The 18559-nt window shown below is 38.4% G+C and overlaps 1 protein-coding gene across 3 annotated transcripts in view; it reads right to left on the reverse strand.

The window, feature by feature from the left end:
- LOC107810581 (sugar transporter ERD6-like 8) overlaps positions 1-18559 on the reverse strand; it is a 105449-nt gene that overhangs the window by 20245 nt on the left and 66645 nt on the right. For all 3 annotated transcript variants that reach the window (XR_012703759.1, XM_075240846.1, XM_075240847.1), the window contains exons 8-16: positions 8139-8234; positions 7969-8049; positions 7809-7893; positions 7678-7721; positions 7528-7590; positions 7330-7389; positions 7178-7231; positions 7018-7077; positions 6784-6898 (exon numbers count right to left, since the gene is read on the reverse strand). Coding sequence is in view for 2 of the 3 variants with exons in the window: in XM_075240846.1 (XP_075096947.1) it covers positions 6784-6898; positions 7018-7077; positions 7178-7231; positions 7330-7389; positions 7528-7590; positions 7678-7721; positions 7809-7893; positions 7969-8049; positions 8139-8234 (658 nt within the window). In the remaining variant the exon portion in view is untranslated. The remainder of the gene's footprint in view (positions 1-6783; positions 6899-7017; positions 7078-7177; positions 7232-7329; positions 7390-7527; positions 7591-7677; positions 7722-7808; positions 7894-7968; positions 8050-8138; positions 8235-18559) is intronic.

The raw sequence follows: 18559 nt of genomic DNA on the forward strand, positions 1-18559 counted from the left end.
TTCGGAGTAAGGGGCAGATCTTTGAGGAAATCACTCCGGGATAGGGGACACCTCGGTAGTAGCGCCTCCACCGTAAGAGGGCTATCACCCTCTTCTACCTCTACCTCCCCGCTGCCGGAAAGAGGCGTTGTGGTTGACGGGGCGGCTTCAGGAACCTCCTCATTAGCACGACGAGACCTTGGCATAATTTCGTGTATAAGAGTGGATACACAAAGGGAGTGAAAAAGAAGAAAACTTCCGGCAAGGAATGGAAGCGGGGACAAGAAGGTGTAAGAGCAAATGAAGAAGACTGAGAGGTTATCGAGAGGGAGTGGCTAAAGTTTTTCAAAAAATCGAACCTTTCATCTATTTATAGGGTTGTATAGCGCTAGAATCAAGGCGGAAGGCTTCAAATCAGGGCAAGAATCAAAGCGCCAAACCGTCAGTCCTTGCCTCGAAAATTCGCGTAATGATAATGCACATAAAGCTGATGTCACCCCCGGGTGGCGTGTGCTCTTTGGTGCTCCGCCGAACATGATACTCGGTCCGTATTTATATTAAGAAATCCGTTTAATATCTATAGATATTTGACTGTGAACCCACTAAATACTTGAGGTCGTTATAGGAATCCATAAACATCAAATTCTGGATCCGCGTCTGCTTGTAATGTTATTTTGCACAACTTCTACCAAGTTTTTAGATTTTAAATCAATTTAACTAAGAGAGATTTTGTTGGACCTCAAGTCAGTTTGGGCCAGCCTAGTAACAGAGAACGGCCCAATCAGCCTAGTTGATGGTTCTCTAATTTATGGTCCGACCCGACCCTGCTGTAAATATATATTTTGTATATATAGTTAGGAACTTTACTTCACAGGTGTGCATTCATTTTTTCATTGCATCAATAAAATTGATCAGATAATTTTCTCTCTACTGTTCTTCATATTGCATCTGAGAGTTAGGGTTTGCTTTTACGAATTTCCACAAATTGATCTCGTTTCCAGATGTTAGCATGGTATCAGATCACATAACTCGATAGATTACAACACTACGGTTCGTCCGATAGTACCCTTGGGATCAGATTCTCCACGTTCTGTTTTTCCGGTGAAGGTTGCATCGGAGCTCCATTTTTTGTTTTTCACGGTGAATTAGCTTGGATCTCTTCCTTTTCTATGCTACTGAGGAATTTTGGTACTGTTACTTCCTCTATACTTGGTTGATTGTGATTAATTGTTACTAGCTTTCAAAATTTTCTGAAACCCTAATTTTTCAATAATTACGATGAGTACTACTAGCGATATTTCGAATATAAGTGCATCATCTACATCATCTGAGTCCACTACTTCTCCTGTGGCACTTTCTATATATCTGTATCCATCCAATCTCCTAGAACTGTTGTTGTTGCTACTACATTCAATGGTTTGGGTTGTGGGAGTTGGCGTAGAGGAATGCTGATAGGCCTCTCGTGTAAGAACAAGCTAGGATTGATTAATGGAATTACTCCTAAACCTAGTGCAGATTCTCCTTTGTATGAGCCTTAGTGTAGATGTAATGATATGGTCACTGCTTGGATTCTGAATAGTTTGGACATGGAAATTAGAGAGAGTGTTATGTACACAGAATCAGCTGAAAATTTATGGAAGGAAATAGAGCACCGCTATGGAAAGCCAAATGGAAGTAAAATGTTTTAGATATGCAAGGAAATCTCTTCCATCTCTCAATGATCTCCCAACATAGCATCTTATTTCAATATGATTAAGAAACTCTGGGATGAGCTAGCATTCTCTATATCCTATCCTCCTTGTATATGTGGGTGCAAAGAAGCCTTTCAGAAGATAGAAGAAGACCAAAAAGTCCACCAATTTCTAATGGGTTTACATCAGAACTACTCTAATGTGAGAAGAAATATTTTGATGATGAAGCCTCTTCCAGATATAGATACTGTACATGCAATTCTGATTGAAGATGAGAGTCAGGCAGATGCTAAAACTTCAATTCCCTCTTTCAGTTCAGAGTCTGCATCTTTTAGTGCTGCAGTTCAGAAACAAATTTCTACTGGAGTTCAAAAACCATACACCCAGAGAGTCAATTTTGATCCTTTTGGGAAATTTAATTCTAGCCTGATTTGCAAGTATTGTAAAAAGCCTGGTCATTCTATTGAGAAGTGATATAAACTACATGGCTATCCACCTGGTTCTGGAATCAGACTAAAGAGAAATGTTGCATGTTCTCAAGTTTATGGCTTTCAAGTGGCAGGGCATTCTCAGAATTCTGGAACAGATGGTTCTAAAATGCTTCAAACTGATGTTGGAGGCCATATGTTTTCTAAGGAAGAATATGATTTTTCTTCAGGGTCTGCTAATTTTGTAGGTATGATAAACTCTACTACTATTAGTTCTGATGGTATTCTTGCATGCAATGTTTCTAGAATAAATAGTAGTGTTTGGATTATAGACTCTGGTGCTACTAATCATATGGCACCTTATAAATCACTTCTTAAAGATATCAAACCTCTAATTTTTCCCTATCTTGTAACTCTTCCCAATGGTTACAAGGTTAAAGTAACCTGTACTGGAACACTTTCTTTATCTTCTGATATTTCTCTTCCTAATGTACTTTTTGTTCATTCTTTTCATTATAATATGATTTCTTTGTCTGAATTGCTATTATACCTAACTAATTATGCACTATTCACACCTACTTCTTGTATCTTGTTGCAGGGCCCTTTTCTGTAGAAGTCACTGATTTTTGGTAGACTTCAGAAAGGGTTATACCTTCTACATTCGGATACTCTTTCTCCCATTGATTAATGTGATTCTGCTTTTGTAAATACCATAACTGCCATCCTTGGTGATTCTAATAAGAGTAGTTCTGATTTCAATTTTGAGTCTATTTCATTACCTGATAATACTGTTCATACTTTACCTTCTACATTGTCTCTTAATCATATTTGGCATTTGAGGTTGGGTCATGTACCTTTTTTGAAAAATATCCCTTTTCAATCTGATAAACCACCTAAGAAACAGTCCTTCTTGTGCCCTATTTGTCCCATGGCCAGGCAAGAAAGACTACTATTTCAGCTAGTTCATGTTGATCTTTGGGGACCCTATCACACTCACACCTATAATGAATATATATATATATATTTCATTACCTTTGTGGATGATTTTACCAGGGCAACATGGACTCATTTGTTATCATCTAAATCAAATGCTCTTACTATACTTAAATCTTTTGTCCTTATGATTCAAACCCAATTTGGTTGTCATGTTAAAGTCATTAGGTCTGACAATGCTTTTGAATTGGGTTCTAGTTCTGAGAGAATTTCTTTCTTTTCTGCTCAAGGGATCCTCCACCAAACTTCATGTCCACACACACCTCAGCAAAATGGTGTTGTAGAAAGAAAACATACGCATTTATTAGAAACTGTAGGGCTTTTCTTTTCCAATCTAAATTTCCTGTCAAGTATTGGGGTGAATGTATTTTGACAGCTACATATCTAATAAACAGATTTCCTTCCCCATTGCTACAAATAAGTCACCTTTTCAGCTAATGTATGGTACTTTTCCTTCTTTCACTCATCTCAGAATATTTGGATGCTTAGCTTTTTCTTCTGTACCAAAACTTTATAGAGACAAATTTAAATCCAAAACCATCTCTTCTGTTTTTCTTGGTTATAGTCCTGAAAAGAAAGCCTACAAACTACTGAATCTTTCTTCCTTAGTCATCTTTCATTTTAGAGATGTAGTTTTTCATGAGCATATCTTTCCATTCTCTATGTCATCATCTTCTTCTTCTCATTTATTTCCCCTTCTTTCTCTACTTCCCCAGTTTCTCCTACTCCTGTAGTTCCTCCTGATCTTACTCTTTCCTCTACATCTGTTTCTCCTACTCCCTCTTCAACATCTTTTCCTTCTGCATCTTCTTCTGATTCTACTCCTCATCTAAGGAGGTCACTAAGACCATATCAAACTCCTGCTTATTTGAAGGATTATGTATGCACCATTGTTTCTAAGTCTAAACCTTCTCTTTTATCTGATGAGGCTTGTTTGCTAGAACCTCGGTTCTATCATCAAGTTGTGGGCCATCCTGCTTGGCAGGATGCCATATTGAAAGAGTTTCAAGCCCTAGAAGCCAATAACACTTGGGAGATAGTGCCTCTTCCTCCTGGGAAGAAAGTCATTCCTTGTAAGTGGGTATATAAGATTAAACAGAAGGCTGATGAGTCAGTTGAGAGGTACAAGGCTCGATTAGTCATTAGAGGGGAAAATCAACATGAGGGTATTGATCTTACTAAACTTTTTCCCATGTGGTCAAATTAACAAAAATCAGATATCTGTTATCTGTAGCTACTAAAAGAAATTGGACGATTTTTCAGTTAGATGTAAATAATGTCTTTTTACATGGGGACTTAGATGAAGAGGTGTTCATGAAGATTCCTCAAGGTCTTTCTGTCCAATCTATTTCCTCTTCCTCCACTACTCTAGCTTGCAGGTTGAACAAGTCCCTTTATGGACTTAGGCAAGCATCTCGACAAAGGTACGCCAAATTATCTTTAGCATTGCAATCTAGAGGTTTTCATGCTAGTCTGAATGATTACTCTTTATTTACTAAGTTGGTTGATGGTTCTTTAATTGTTGTTGTTGTGTATGTTGATGATATTCTTGTTGGTGATAATCTGTCTGAGATCATCGCCCTTAAGCAATTTCTGGATGCTGAATTCAAGATCAAAGATCTTGGTGAGCTTCATTATTTTCTTGGACTGAAGATCACCCGGCAGTCTACTGGTTTCCTGGTTTGTCAATGCAAGTTTATCATGGACCTCCTATCTAAGTTCCATTGTTCTAATGTCTCTTCAGTGGTGGCTCCTCTTGACCCTCATGTTAAATTGTCTGTTGAGCTTGGTGACCTTCTGCTTGATCCATCTCTTTATAGGAGGAGGCTTGTGGGTAAGCTGAATTATCTTCAGCACACTAGACCTGATTTGTCTTTTATAGTCCAGCATTTAAGCCAATTCATGTCTGCCCCTAGAGTTCCCCATTTGAATGTTGCTTTACATGTATTGAGATATTTGTCTGGTACTAGCACTTTGGGGTTATTATTTTCTGCTAGTTCTTCATTTTCTCTCCAAGGTTATTGTGACTCTGATTGGGCGAGTTGTACTGATTCGAGGAGGTCAGTTAGTGGTTTTATTCTATTTCTTGGTGGTTGTCCTGTCTCTTGGAAGTCTAAGAAACAGCCTACTATTGCTTTGTCTTCTGCTGAGGCTGAGTATAGGGCCTTGATGTTGCTGAGATTACTTGGATTCTCCGGCTATTTGCTGAGCTTGGGGTTTCTTCTCTCACCCATGTGGACGTGTATTGTGACAATCAGGCAGCTGTGCATATTGCCAGAAACCCAGGTTTCATGAGCTTACCAGGATATCGAGGTGGACTGTCATTTGTGCGCAGTGCTTTGACATCTGGCTTTATTGAGCTCAATTCCATCTCTACTTCCTCTCAATTGGCTGATATTTTTACCAAGTCATTCCTAGGTGCTCAGCAACAACTCTCTATATCCAAGCTTGGAATGGCCTCCCCTTCCAGCTTGCAGGGGAGGGGGGAGGGGGTGTTGGACCTCAAGTTAGTTTGGGCCAGCCTAGTAACAGAGAATGGCCCAATCAGCCTAGTTGATGGTTCTCTTATTTATGGTCCGATCCGACCCAGCTGTAAATATATATTTTGTATATATAGTTAGGAACTGTACTTCATACGTGTGTATTCATTTTTTCTAGATGTTAGTAGATTTTCACAAAAAGTACAATCCAACCTACTACGTCTCATCTATATGGTCATGTTTTTAAGTTTTCAGCTGCATAGCCCACTATTATTTATTTTTTTGCACGAGTATTTATACACGTAGTATAAAATATTATACAATATTAGACACTAAGTATAATATTTTATAATATTGTATATAAAAATTGGATTTTATCTCCTATAAATTTCAACTTACGAAAAACATCATCAAATAGTTTCAAATATTTAACTACAACTTCAAAATGACATTTTCAATGAGCTTCAATCATCAATTTGTCAAAAATTTCAATAAACCTAAAAATTCCATTTATGAATTTTCAAGCTTTTAATCATCAACAATAGAATTTTAAATTTTCACTTTAATGTTAAATTTTTGATGATAAACATGAACAAAATCAGTTTCTAACACCTACTCTTCTTAATACTCTATTAGGAGTTTCAGATTTTATACGAAATAGGCTAAATTAAATAAGAAAAAGAATATAGGCTAAAATTGGTTGAGGAAATACTGCACTTCTTCGTAGTTGTTTCTTTAACACTAATCAAATGTAAGTTAAATGTAATGTTTTCTCTTTCAGTCTAGCTTTTGATCGATTAAGAATTGTAATATCTTACTCAATATACTATTTAAAATATATAAATCAAAATAATATTTTAGACTCCATTTCCAATCTAATGATTTTCCGTTGAAAAAAAAAGTGATTTCTTCTTTTTTTATCATTGAAAAGAATTGTGCATTAAACTGCCTTTTGTATCCGACAAAACACAAAGAACAATATAATGTGTCTTTGGTACCTAATTGTACGTAATTACGAAAGACTAGTATATTTAATGAAAGCAGCTAGAAATTTCTTTTGTTGGTTGAGATATGAATTATTTTGACAGTTTACTAGTCTCAAAGAAATTTTAATCAAATAAGAGAATCGATCATTAACTCCTGAAATATAAGTTTTTCCTTTTTTCTGGGAAAAGAAACTCAGACAAAGAAATAAGTGTTGAATGGGATTACCATGGGAACTCCACAACATGAGAAAGTTGAAGGTGTAAGAAATAACCCAAGAATCAAACCAATTCATCAATGTCACTAAACCCCCGCCTAATCCCTTTACATGTAATGGAAATACCTGCACATAAAGATAAAATATCATCTTTAATTCTTTTGTCCTTGTATCAAAAGGATAGCTTGCTGATTTTAATTATTATAAGATAAAATAACATAAACGTTGATTTCAATTAATGTTACCTCACTCATAATGAGCCAAGGACCTGCCCCCATTCCTATTGAAAAGAAGGCTATGTACACCTGTACCCGATACAAATTTAAAAATAAACCGACATGTTCAATATTTTTTTTTGGGTAATTACTTAGGAATAGAATGAACTTTTGTATATCAAAGTCTTACCAAAACGCCAAGAATTGCAAGGTTGGGGACTAAAGTTGGTGCCACAGAATGAGCCTATTAGAAAATAAAACAACAGTATATACTTATAAAAAAGATTAAGTTGAGAGGGGAAAATAAAAATTAAACTCACGCCAACCATAACATTGATTAACCTTGAAAAAGAATGAAAATGCAATTAGTAGATTCCCCAACAGCAAGCCAGACGCAGACATCTGAAAAATAAAGAAATACTACTCCATTAGTTTTAGAAATGTGACCTTCTCTTTCCATTAGGTTGAACTCAAGGGGGGAGTATGAATTAGGGAGATTAATTTTAATTCTCAACAGCCTTTTTGTCTGTAAATATTTACCATTAGAAGGGGTCTTCTACCAGTTCTATCTATCAAAAGTGCACCCCCTGCAGTGACTCCCACCTGAAAGAAAATAAACCTACATTTATATTTTTTAGAAAATTATCAAAGAATTTTCATAATTATTTTTAGAAATGAGAAAACAGAAACCTGTAGGACGCCAAAAAGTATCGTTCCAAGACGGGGATTAAAACCTGACATCAAATCACGTGTAATTAGTGGAAGATGGCAACAGTGACGCTACAACAAACAACAATAATATAGTTAAAACTACGACAAACCTGCTGATTTGAAAATTTCAGTAGAATAGAAAACAATTCCGTTAATTCCCACAAACTGCTGGAACGCCATCAACCCAACAGATATCTAAAAGCAGAAAGAAGAGCAAAAATAAGTAATTTTAGCTTAACAAAACAAAAAATAAGGGGTTGAGATGCTTACAATAACTGCTCGATAATTGGATCTGTCGAACAAGTTTAGAAATGTGACTTTGGGGAGCGTTTGAAGAATGGTCAAATACTCCTGTAATATAAACCAAACACTAAACAGTAAGTCGTTTCATTCATATTTTATGTTGTTACCTCGAGCAACATGTATGTATATGTACGTACTTGTATAGTGGACCTTTCATATGAAATGTCAGCATGTTTCCCTCTTAGCTTTCTTAGTGCTGCTTCAAATTCTTCTTCTTCTTCTCCATTCATAGCCTGCTCCAACACGCTACTTTCTATTCATTTCTCCTTTTACTTGTTGAGATGCGAACTAATGCAGGGAAGTAGATAGAGGCATATCTATGATTATCAGATTATATTGTGTAGGTGATGAGGACCTGCGCCTGCCGTCTGTGTCTTTTTCCGGAAGGTTTTTATGTGAAAAATTGATTAAAATATAAAATCGTGCCTTAAAATTCATTTGAGTTGAATTCGGTCAATATTTTGAGCAAACGGACCCGAATCCGTATTTTGATGGCCCAGTGGGTCTGTATTGTGATTTGGGACTTGGACGTATGTCCGGAATCAAATTCGGAGGTCCCTAGCTTGATTTATCGCAATTTGTTGAAAATTAGAAGTTTATTAAGGGTTTAAAGATCAAGTTTGACCGAAGTTTGACTTTGTTGCTACCGTGTCCGGATTTTTGTTCCGGATCTTGGTATAGGCTTATTATGGTAATTAAGACTTTTCTGCAAATTTTTGGTGCAAAACAGAGTTGATTTAACGTGATTCAGACGTCCGATTGTTAAAATGAAAGTTCTTAAGTTTTATTAAAAATTTCATTCGATTTGGTATCCGATTCGTAGTTCTAGGTGTTATTTTGGTATTTTGATCGCGCGAGCGAGTTCGTATAATCTTTTTGGACTTGTATGCATATTTGATTTTGAGCCCCGAGGGCTCATGTGAGTTTCAGATAGATTACGAGTGTTTCAGACTTAGAAATTCCGGTTTTCTTTAGCTTCTGCTGTCATCTGGTATTTTCTTCTTCGCGATAGCGAAGGTACTCCCGCGATCATAAAGAGTAAATTGGGTTGGGGGTGGATTTGCGAATGCGATAGTTGGGTCACGAACGCGGAGGAATGGGGGACTTACCCTTCGGTAACGCGACCAGCTTCTCGCGAATGTGTAAGCTTTGGACCTAGAAAGGGGGATCAGTGCTTTCTTCTACGCGAACACGAGAATTCGCTCGCGAACGCGAAGGACTAGGGGAGCAGCCTTCATGGACGTGTAGGCCATTTTGGCTGATGTGCTTCGTAAACGCGGCAGGTCCTTCGCGAACACGATGAAGACCTGACGCACGGACCTTAAAACATTTCAAAAGCGGGATATCACCCATTTTCACCATCTTTCCATTAAAGCTCGGCCTAGAGGCGATTCTGAAGAGAATATTCATCACCAATTCATAGGTTAGTATACTTTAATTCATTTTCTTCCATTTCTAACATCACCCATTAATTACTAGCCTTAATCTTTGTTCTTCCATGGTAGACAACTAGGGATTTAGGAAGAATTGGGAGATCTTGCAAATTCGGATTTAGACCTCAATTTGGAGTCGGATTTCAAAACTAATTACATAATTGGGCTTGGGGGTGAATGGGTAAATGAGTTTTGGTCCGAATCTCGGATTTTGACCAAGCGGTCATGGGGTTGACCTCTTTTGACTTTTTTGGAAAATTATAAAAATCCTAACTTTATCTAGTGTAATTAATTCTTTTAGCATTATTTGACGTTATCGAGTCAATTGTGATTAAATACGATTGGTTTGGAGGCGGATTCTAGAGGAAAGGCCCCAGTAGAGCTCTGGGTTGACTGCTGAGTGAGGTAAGTGTCATGGTTAAACTTGACTTGAGGGATTAGGACTTGTTTGCCTATTTACTACATGTTTAAATGTGTGTGTACAACATATATGAGAGGTGAGGAATACTTATGCGTTGTTGTTGGGTTAAAGCATGCGGGTGAGACTTGTTTCCTTGTATTTTATTGCCTTCTTTAATTATGATATCCATGCTTAGATTAGTTTATTACTTACTTGATTGTTCTTTCTGTATTTATGAACTAATTGTGAAAGTTGAGTATTTTTGGAAGTTGAGGTTTTGTATCTTGGAACCATTATTGACATAAGGTTTATTCTTGCTTGTTCTATCTCCCAAATTCTTATATTCATTACTATATGGTAAGGGAGAGTGTTAAAGCACGAAGGGTGATGTCGTGCCATTTATTGTTGCATTTATTGATTAATAAATAATGAGGAAGAGAGTAAAAGCACGAAGGGTGATATCGTGCCGTATTTATCGTTTCATGGAAAGGTTGAGAGTAAAAGCACGAAGGTGATGCCATGCCATATTTATCGTTTCATGGTGAAGTTGAGAGTAAAAGCACGATGAGTGATGTTATGCCATCTTTATTCGTTATGTTTATACCTTTTCATTGTTGATGATTTATTTGACTATCTTATGTTGTCATTCCTATTATAGTTATCGTATCTTGTTCCCCTTTCGCATGCTTCCTCCCAATTTTACATGTTAAATCTTTATTTGTTACTATGTTGCACATATATCTATGTTTATACATGTTAAATTACATGAGTGTCCTGTCATAGACTCGTCACTATCTCGTCGAGGTTAGGCTTGGTACTTACAGAGTACATTGGGTCGGTTATACTCATACTACACTCTGCACTTCTTGTGTAGATTTTGGTACTGGTCTCAGCTGTACGTGAGGTACATCAGCTCGGATTAGCATATTTGGAGACTCGAGGTAGATCTGCTGGCGTCCGCAGACCTTGAAGTCCCGTTCCTCTTTCCTATTTACTGTTCATTTCATTCGAAACAGTTGTATTTATTTCAGACTATATTTGTAGAACTTGTAGTAGCTTGTGCACTTGTGACTCCAAATCCGGGATTGTACTAGATATTTTTGGTTATTTTACCTTTTCGCACATCATTCCATTTTTATTTCAGTTTAAATGGATTTTTAGTTACTTGAATCGTTTAAATGGAATATGATTTAGTCTAACATTGTCTTGCCTAGAGAGTGAAATATTAGGTGCCATCATGGTCCCGAAGGTGGAAATTTTCGGATCGTGACAAGTTGGTATTAGAGTACTAGGTTGCCTAGGTCTCACGAGTCACGAGTAGCTTAGTAGAGCCTGGAGAATTGGTAGGAAGACGTCTGTACTTATCTTCCAGAGGCTATGGAGTTTAGGAACAATTTCACTTCTATTCTTCTCTGTCGTGCAATTTTATTCTGTCATTGATGATTTAACTCTTCTATTCTTATTCTCTCGCAGATGGCAAGAACACATACTGCATCTACAGTTGGACAGCAGTCGGAGCCCCCAGTGGCCGCTCTTACGAGGGGTAGAGGTCGAGGCCGAGGTCGCGCCAAAGGCCGAGGCAGAGCTTAGCTTAGAGCTCGAGCAGTAGCACCAGCAGTAGAGCCTCAAGTAGATTTTGATGAGGATGTTCCAGCTCAGACTGTACCTGTTGGACCAGCCCAGTTTTCGAAGGGGTTCATCGCCACTTTAGTGCTTTAGGATGCTCTAGTCTATTTGGCGGGCCTTATAGAGAGTGTGGCCCATGGTGGTACATTTCCAGTGGCACCAGCCGTCTCTTAGGCTGGGGGATGAGCACAGACTTCCGCTACTCATACTCCGGAGTAGATGGCTCCCTAGTATCAGACTCTAGCATCCCCACCAGTTGGGATAGTTCAGCCGGTTGTTGCGGCAAAGGACGGTGATAGGCCTGCCATGTCTTCTGAGGCCTTATTGAGATTGGAAAAGTTTACTAAGCGCTTTCCAATTCACTTCAGCGGTGCGTCTTCTGAGGACCCACATGACTATATTGATCATTGCCATGAGTGCTGCAGAACATGGGTATAGTTTGGACCAAGGGAGTCGATTTTGCTGTGTTTCAGATTACGGGTGTGAGCACGTGATTTTTGCCCTATGAGAACTACTCCAAAAGAAATCAAAAATAAAATAAATTTCCGTGCTGTACAATTTTTAGAATTTGCGTGGCATTTTTGGATAATTATTTGTGTTTGTGTCTGTGAACGGTTATCCTGTTTTAATTAATTAAAATACAAAAAAAAAACACGTTGCATGTGCACTTAGGATTTTTATTATTACAATTAGGAATTAATTAACCATAGTTTGGTTTTAAAATAAAGAAAATCACAAAAAATACATATTTTTTGTATTTTTGGCATTTAATGTCTAAGTGCCCGATTTTGTTTGTAATTAATATTTTATTTTTGTGCGATATTTATTGTTAAAGGTCAATTAGTATTTTCTAAGTTAATTTTGTTTTTTACAATTTATTTTAGGAATTTTGGTATTTAGGAATTAAAAGGAAAATGAAAGAAAAAGAAGAAAAGAGTGAAAATCGGATTGGGCCATTATTTTTGGACCAAAAATCAGGCCCAAATCACCCATTTACCAGGTCCAGTTGGCTTGGCCAGAGACGTCTTAAAACGACGTCATTTGGTCACTCTTAATCAAGGTCGTTGGATTAAATCGATCCAGCGGCTGAGATTCAATCTCCCTTACCCGTTACCCGGATCCAGCCAACCCCCCACTTCAACCAAACAGTACCGTTTCTCATTAATGAATTAATCCTAGCCGTTGATCTCAATTGATCAAACGGCCAGGATCTAATTCCCTCCCCCGTATATAAGTCCAACCCCTCACCCTACACCCCCCTAAGCCATACCCCCCGTTCCTATCTCGTCTCTCTCAGAGACCAAACAGATCCTCCACCTCTTACCACCATGCTCCGCCCACCGAAAATCGCCTCACGGCGGTTTCGGTGGTCCAAACGACCCCATCTTTACACCACTGATTCCCTCGACCTCCCCAATCAGAACCCCTAAACCTTATCCCTCGAATCCCAGCCATTTGCTTCGAATATTAGATCGAAAATAAGGTCGGAACCCTAGTTCGTCCAATGACCCCTAATTTCACACCACAGCTCCGCCCTGACCCCTTCTCTCCAAATCCACCCTCCCCTTCCTTCAAATCTAGTCCCAGCCGCTCGAATATTGATTTTGAGCCAAGAACCCTAGTGCCGCCACAAGATCCCCTGGTGGTGGCGCCTAACCTAAACCCTCCCAAACTCACACCTTCTGACCACTAGCACACCCTCGTCCCAAGTCCCCTACTAGTTTTGCTCGAATCAGAGCGGAGTTGGTCGAATCTCAAACGAAGGCAAACCCTAGAGGAGCCAGCTTCAGGCTGTGTACGAAGTTAAGGGTTTGAGGTCCTAACCGACTTTAGTCGAGTGTTCTCAGTCGAGAACACTCGATTAAAGTCCGTTTTTACCCCAAAAGGCTCAAGTCGGAGTTACGAGTAGAGCGAGTGAGAGATAGGTCTGAGTTCGGAGGTATTTCTTCTGTTTCTCTGTTTGTTTTTCATGTTTTGTTGTTTGTTTGTTTAAGATGAGTTCAAATTCGTCTTTTATCAATTACTCTTTTCTTTCTCCAATCAGACCTTTTATTTGGTCCAATTTTATCATTGCTTCTGTTTGTTGTCGATTGTTATATGTTATAATTTATGTAATCGATTGAATAAGTGTCGTCGATTAGTCTGGTATGCTTGAATGTTAGATTAGCATGATAATAGTTTAATTTGCGGTTCATTCCAGTAGGTTTACCCTCCTGTTTCTTTTCTGTTCTAATTTTGTGTTGAAATAAGCCTGTTGGTATCATTTGTTTCAAATTGTTCCAATTTCCTTTTCTCATTATTATTTACCATGTTTTTTCATATGAGTTTAGTTCGTTTGTCGATTTCAGTACGTTTACAGTGATCATTCCTTCTGCCTAAGTTTGATTTAGAATTGTGAATGCAGTCAGTTAATCCCATGTATATATGCATCTTAGCAGCTTTGCATCAGTCTGCTATTTGATCTAATCTGAGTTCTAAGTTCAAACTGCTAGGGGAATTGAATTAAATTGGTTATAGCTGCTGTAATTTGCTGATTAATTAGGAATCAGTTTAGTTATCTGATTAAGGAGATTGGTTATAGCTGATGAGGTAAAAGGGATTGGGTAGGACAGTAATTTCAGGGGCTTTAGGAGGGTATTTTGGGATCGAAAAGGTTTGAAAGTAGTTTAAGTTGAATGGTCTGACATTAGGGTACTAAAATACCATTAAACTAATGAATTGTTTAAGTGCTAATGGAAAACAAAACATAATGGTAGGGGAAGGTTTAGAGGAAATGGATTAAGAAATAGGTGCCCATACCTATTTGAATTTAAATAAAGAAAAGACAAGGGTAGTGGGGAACAAGTGAATTAAAAAGAGAACAAAACATGTAGTAGTGGTCGAGGAATATCATGGGCCGAAAATCTGATAGTTTCAAGGCAGAGAGGGCATGCCTGTTTTTGGGTTATAAATAGAGTCATTTTAGACAAATTGAGGGATTCTGAAATCCAAAGGGGCTTTTGAATCTGAAAAAAGATCACTGTTTGAGAGTTTAAAAAGGGTTGGCTTTTGAAAAGACCACTCTTTCAAGAAGTCACACGTTTGAAAATCAATGGAAAAGGGTCCTAAAATCAGTCTAGGATAGATGTTAAGTCAGTTCTTGTTTCTTCTTTAGCTTGGGAGAATCAGTTTAAAAGGAAAAAAAGCTAGGCATTCATGGAGTTTGTTACTGTGCCATTGGGGTCCAGAGTTGTTGCTGATTTGATTTTGAGTAAGTTGGGTCTGTTGTAGCTGTTTGGTTTCCTTCCTGAAGTTGAAACTAGTGTGCTGTCTAGTTAAAGTTGAATCTTGGACTGCTTTCTGCTACTCTTTTGGTTTGAAGTTGGTTTCAAGTTAGGTTTATTTTGGGTGCTGTTATTGTTGTGTTGGTTTGTTTGTGTTGCTGTTTGGTATAACTGGGGAATTTTTAACTGGTTTTCCTAGGTTGCTGCTGGATATCTATTACTGTTGCTGTTGTGCTGTGCTATCTGTTGTGCTGATCACTCCTTCTTCTTCTCCATTGTATTCCATTTCCAGGTACACATTCTAAAAACTTGTGTTGATGTAAGCTCGAATTTGAAGTTGAAGTTGAGATGAAATGGAAATGCAACTGTTAGTTCTCTTTGACATGACTGTATAAATAAAATGAAACTGTTTCTTTATTAGCTAGATTATCACTCGATATGTCTTGAATGTATATAAGCCTGTGATCTCGAGCAGTGGTTGTATTTAGTTTTATGTTAGGTTAATAGGATAGTTAGATTAATTTCAGTTTTGGTAATTTGTTTCGTGAAGTCATTTGAAAGCGATTCACATTGCAATAAACCTTTAGTAATGGTCGTCATGTGTTTTGTACTAAAATAGGACTGTTTATATGCTACATCATGGCATGTTAAAATTGGCCCATAAAGAGTGTTGTGGTTGTTTTGTTCAAGTTGTTCCAAGTAGAACGGCGTAATGCTTTCACTATAAAATCAGGATGCTTACCTAATGACATGCAAATGAACAAGTAAATGCTTGACTTCAGGGGCTCGATCCCTCGATCTCTCCTACGCAGCTTGGCACGCCCCATTCGGTTTTGGGCTTGCCTCAAGGCCCACCTGTTGTTGTTCGTTCACAAGTAGAATTAGTTGGCCCATTTAATTTGGGCCTGATTTAAAGGTTTCAGTATATAGTTAACACAATATAAGTTTGGGGCTTTGAGTTAGGTAGCGCGTTCAAATTAAAAGGTCCGTCCTTTTGTTTGGACTCGATCTTGAACTCGAAGCCCGCTTTTATAATATTAACTAATTAGGACTTCTTCTCTTTTATTTTAGAGACGAACTTAATAGAAAAATGTAGTCACTTTAGGATTGTCCTTTTAAAATAAACGAGATGAGCCTCGCCTAGTAAAACGCATAGATTGCGGGGCCCTCACAAATGTATGTATTAATTACTTAGAACTCGGGATCGGCCGCTTAGCGAACTTCACGGCCTTTTTCCCAAAATAACCACGCGTTAATCTCTTTAGGCGCGTACTTTAAATAACATTACCTTCTCAAATTCGGGTGCACATTTATGTGACCCAAATCCAAATCCCAACGGAGTCGAAATGTGTCGCTAATCACGGGTACATTGATTGTGACGTGGTTCGAGATGCATTTTCACGACGTTGCAAATTCCTTTAAAAATAATGAATGAGACGAGCCTCGACAAACAAAAGTACACAAGCTACGGGGCCCTCTATACGTGTTGGTAAAATTACTTAGATTTCGGATGGGCCGTTTAGCAAAATTTCACGGCTTTACCCAAAATAATAATACACTAGTCGCTTTAGGCGCGCCTTTAATAACATTACTTCCCTAAACTCGGGTGCGCATTTATGCGACCCAAATCCAAATCTCAATGATGTTAAAACGTGTCCAAAATCATGGGTGCATTGATGTGACGTGGTTCAAAACGTGTTTTAATAACGTTGCAATTCTCTTTTAAAATAATAATAATAATAAAAGCGGTAAAAAGTTAAAATTTGCAGATAGGTTCAACATGTATTAAAATCAGATAAATAAGCCGAATATGACAGTTGAGCGACCGTGCTAGAACCACGGAACTCGGGAATGCCTAACACCTTCTCCCGGGTTAACAAAATTCCTTATCCGGATTTCTGGTTCGCGGAGTGTAATACAGAGTCAATATTCTCCTCGATTCGGGATTCAACCGTTGACTTGGGATACCATAAATCTCCCAAGTGGCGACTCTGAATTAAATAATAAATCCCGTTTTGATTGTCCTTTAATTGGAAAAACTCCCCTAATCCCTCTGCGCCCCTGCGGGCGCGGGTAAAAAGGAGGTGTGACAGCTCTGGCGACTCTGCTGGGGAGGGAACCTAGAATCTCTGGTTCAGGGTTCAAGAATTCGAGCCTGGAATAATTGTTATTATTTGGCTTCATTTATCATTTGATCTTATTACGTGTTTTGGCCTAAATGTGCAAAATGTTGCTTTTATCGCTTTGATATTATCTGAACTGTATATAAACTGCTACGAAACCCTTCTCTTCTCACCTCCGGGGATGTGCTTACTGGTTGAGACTCCCTATTCTGTTAGTGTCATACCCTGAAATAAGAAAGAGGCCAGACAAGTTACAAAGCCGGACGATCTCGCGGGTCCCTAGTACGTAGCCCCCTCCTCGACTCGAGTTGTCCGCTCGGGTACACAGTCTAGAACAAATACTCAGGTTACGAACCTAGAATAACTCAGCTTCATGCCGGATCCCTAGTAGGAACGTTTATTTACATCATGTGCATTTGACTTTGGAGGCTCAACACAGGGGTTGGGTCTGTCTAGGATAGGTGTACCAAAAAAGACCATCCTGATGTATCCAACTTGCTACCTGTGCATTTGTTTGCTTCGAACTTGCATGTTGACCGACTTTTGAATACTTTGAGGAAAGAGAAATAGCAATATGAGGGTTAAAGAGAGTTAATCGCCTGTTTTGAAAAAAAACCAATGTCCAAATAGCGTCGAAACTCTGCCGATTTTTTTGTTGTTGAGAAAGTGGAAAAAAAGAGAAAAAAAACAAAAATATAGTTTTATTTGCCAATAAAAAGAGGCTTGTTTTCAAAAGGAGTTTGTTTTATCTACCCAAACTACGCCGGTTTGATTCTCACAGGGTGAGGGATATGTAGGCAACCCTCATCGGGTCCAACCTCCCCTTTACAAAAATGTCAAAATTTTGATTTTCGTCATAAATAAGTCGGGTGACGCCGTTTTTTGTCAAAATAGCCGAATGTTCCCAAAAGGGACGCCGGAAGGCTGACTTTGCATAAACGGCCACTTGTAGTCATTTTTTGGATTTTTGTCCGGTTGACTCACGCAGCCTCAAAATCTTCATTCCCGAAGTGCTGAAAGGCCGTGTTCGAAACTGGATCTTTCTTTTAATCTGTGAAAAATTAAAAAAAACAGCCAATTGGTTGAGTCAAATAAATTTTATTTTTTTCTTAATCACCTTAATAAATGTGCAGGATGAGCACGATGCAAAATGAACCTTTTTCAATAATGACTAAAATCCCTTTCAAGTTGCGGCTGTGGTGGGATGATTTAGGTGGTGAAGGGCAAGATGAGGTAAAGAAATATCTAAAAGGTCTTACGGGTTTATTAGGAATCCAGCCTCGGGGGGATATCATAAGAGCTTTGGTCACCTGCTGGGACCCGACACACAATGTCTTCCACTTCTCCGATTTTGAACTCACTCTGACTTTGGAGGAAATAGCCGGGTACATCGGAAATGTTGAAGTTCCGTTGAGGCAAAAATACCTGGTTGCTCCAACAGCTGTCACTGTGCATCGATTTTTAGATTCGTTAAAGATACCCAGGATGGTCCATAACCCAGATTTGGCCGCAGGTTTTTGTAATCCGCGCTTTATATACGACAGATATGGTCATGTCAGAGGATTCAACAACCCGGGTAACAAGTTATGCAACAAAAGTAACTGTCAGAAATGGGAAGAGCATAGACGGGTGGCTTTTATGATAACCTTTTTGGGCCTTTTGGTATTTCCAAAGAAAGACGGAAACATTGATCTGAAAATAGCCGGGGTCGTC

The sequence above is a fragment of the Nicotiana tabacum genome, chromosome 20 (assembly GCF_000715075.1).
Source record: "Nicotiana tabacum cultivar K326 chromosome 20, ASM71507v2, whole genome shotgun sequence".
NCBI classification, from domain to species: domain Eukaryota; kingdom Viridiplantae; phylum Streptophyta; class Magnoliopsida; order Solanales; family Solanaceae; genus Nicotiana; species Nicotiana tabacum.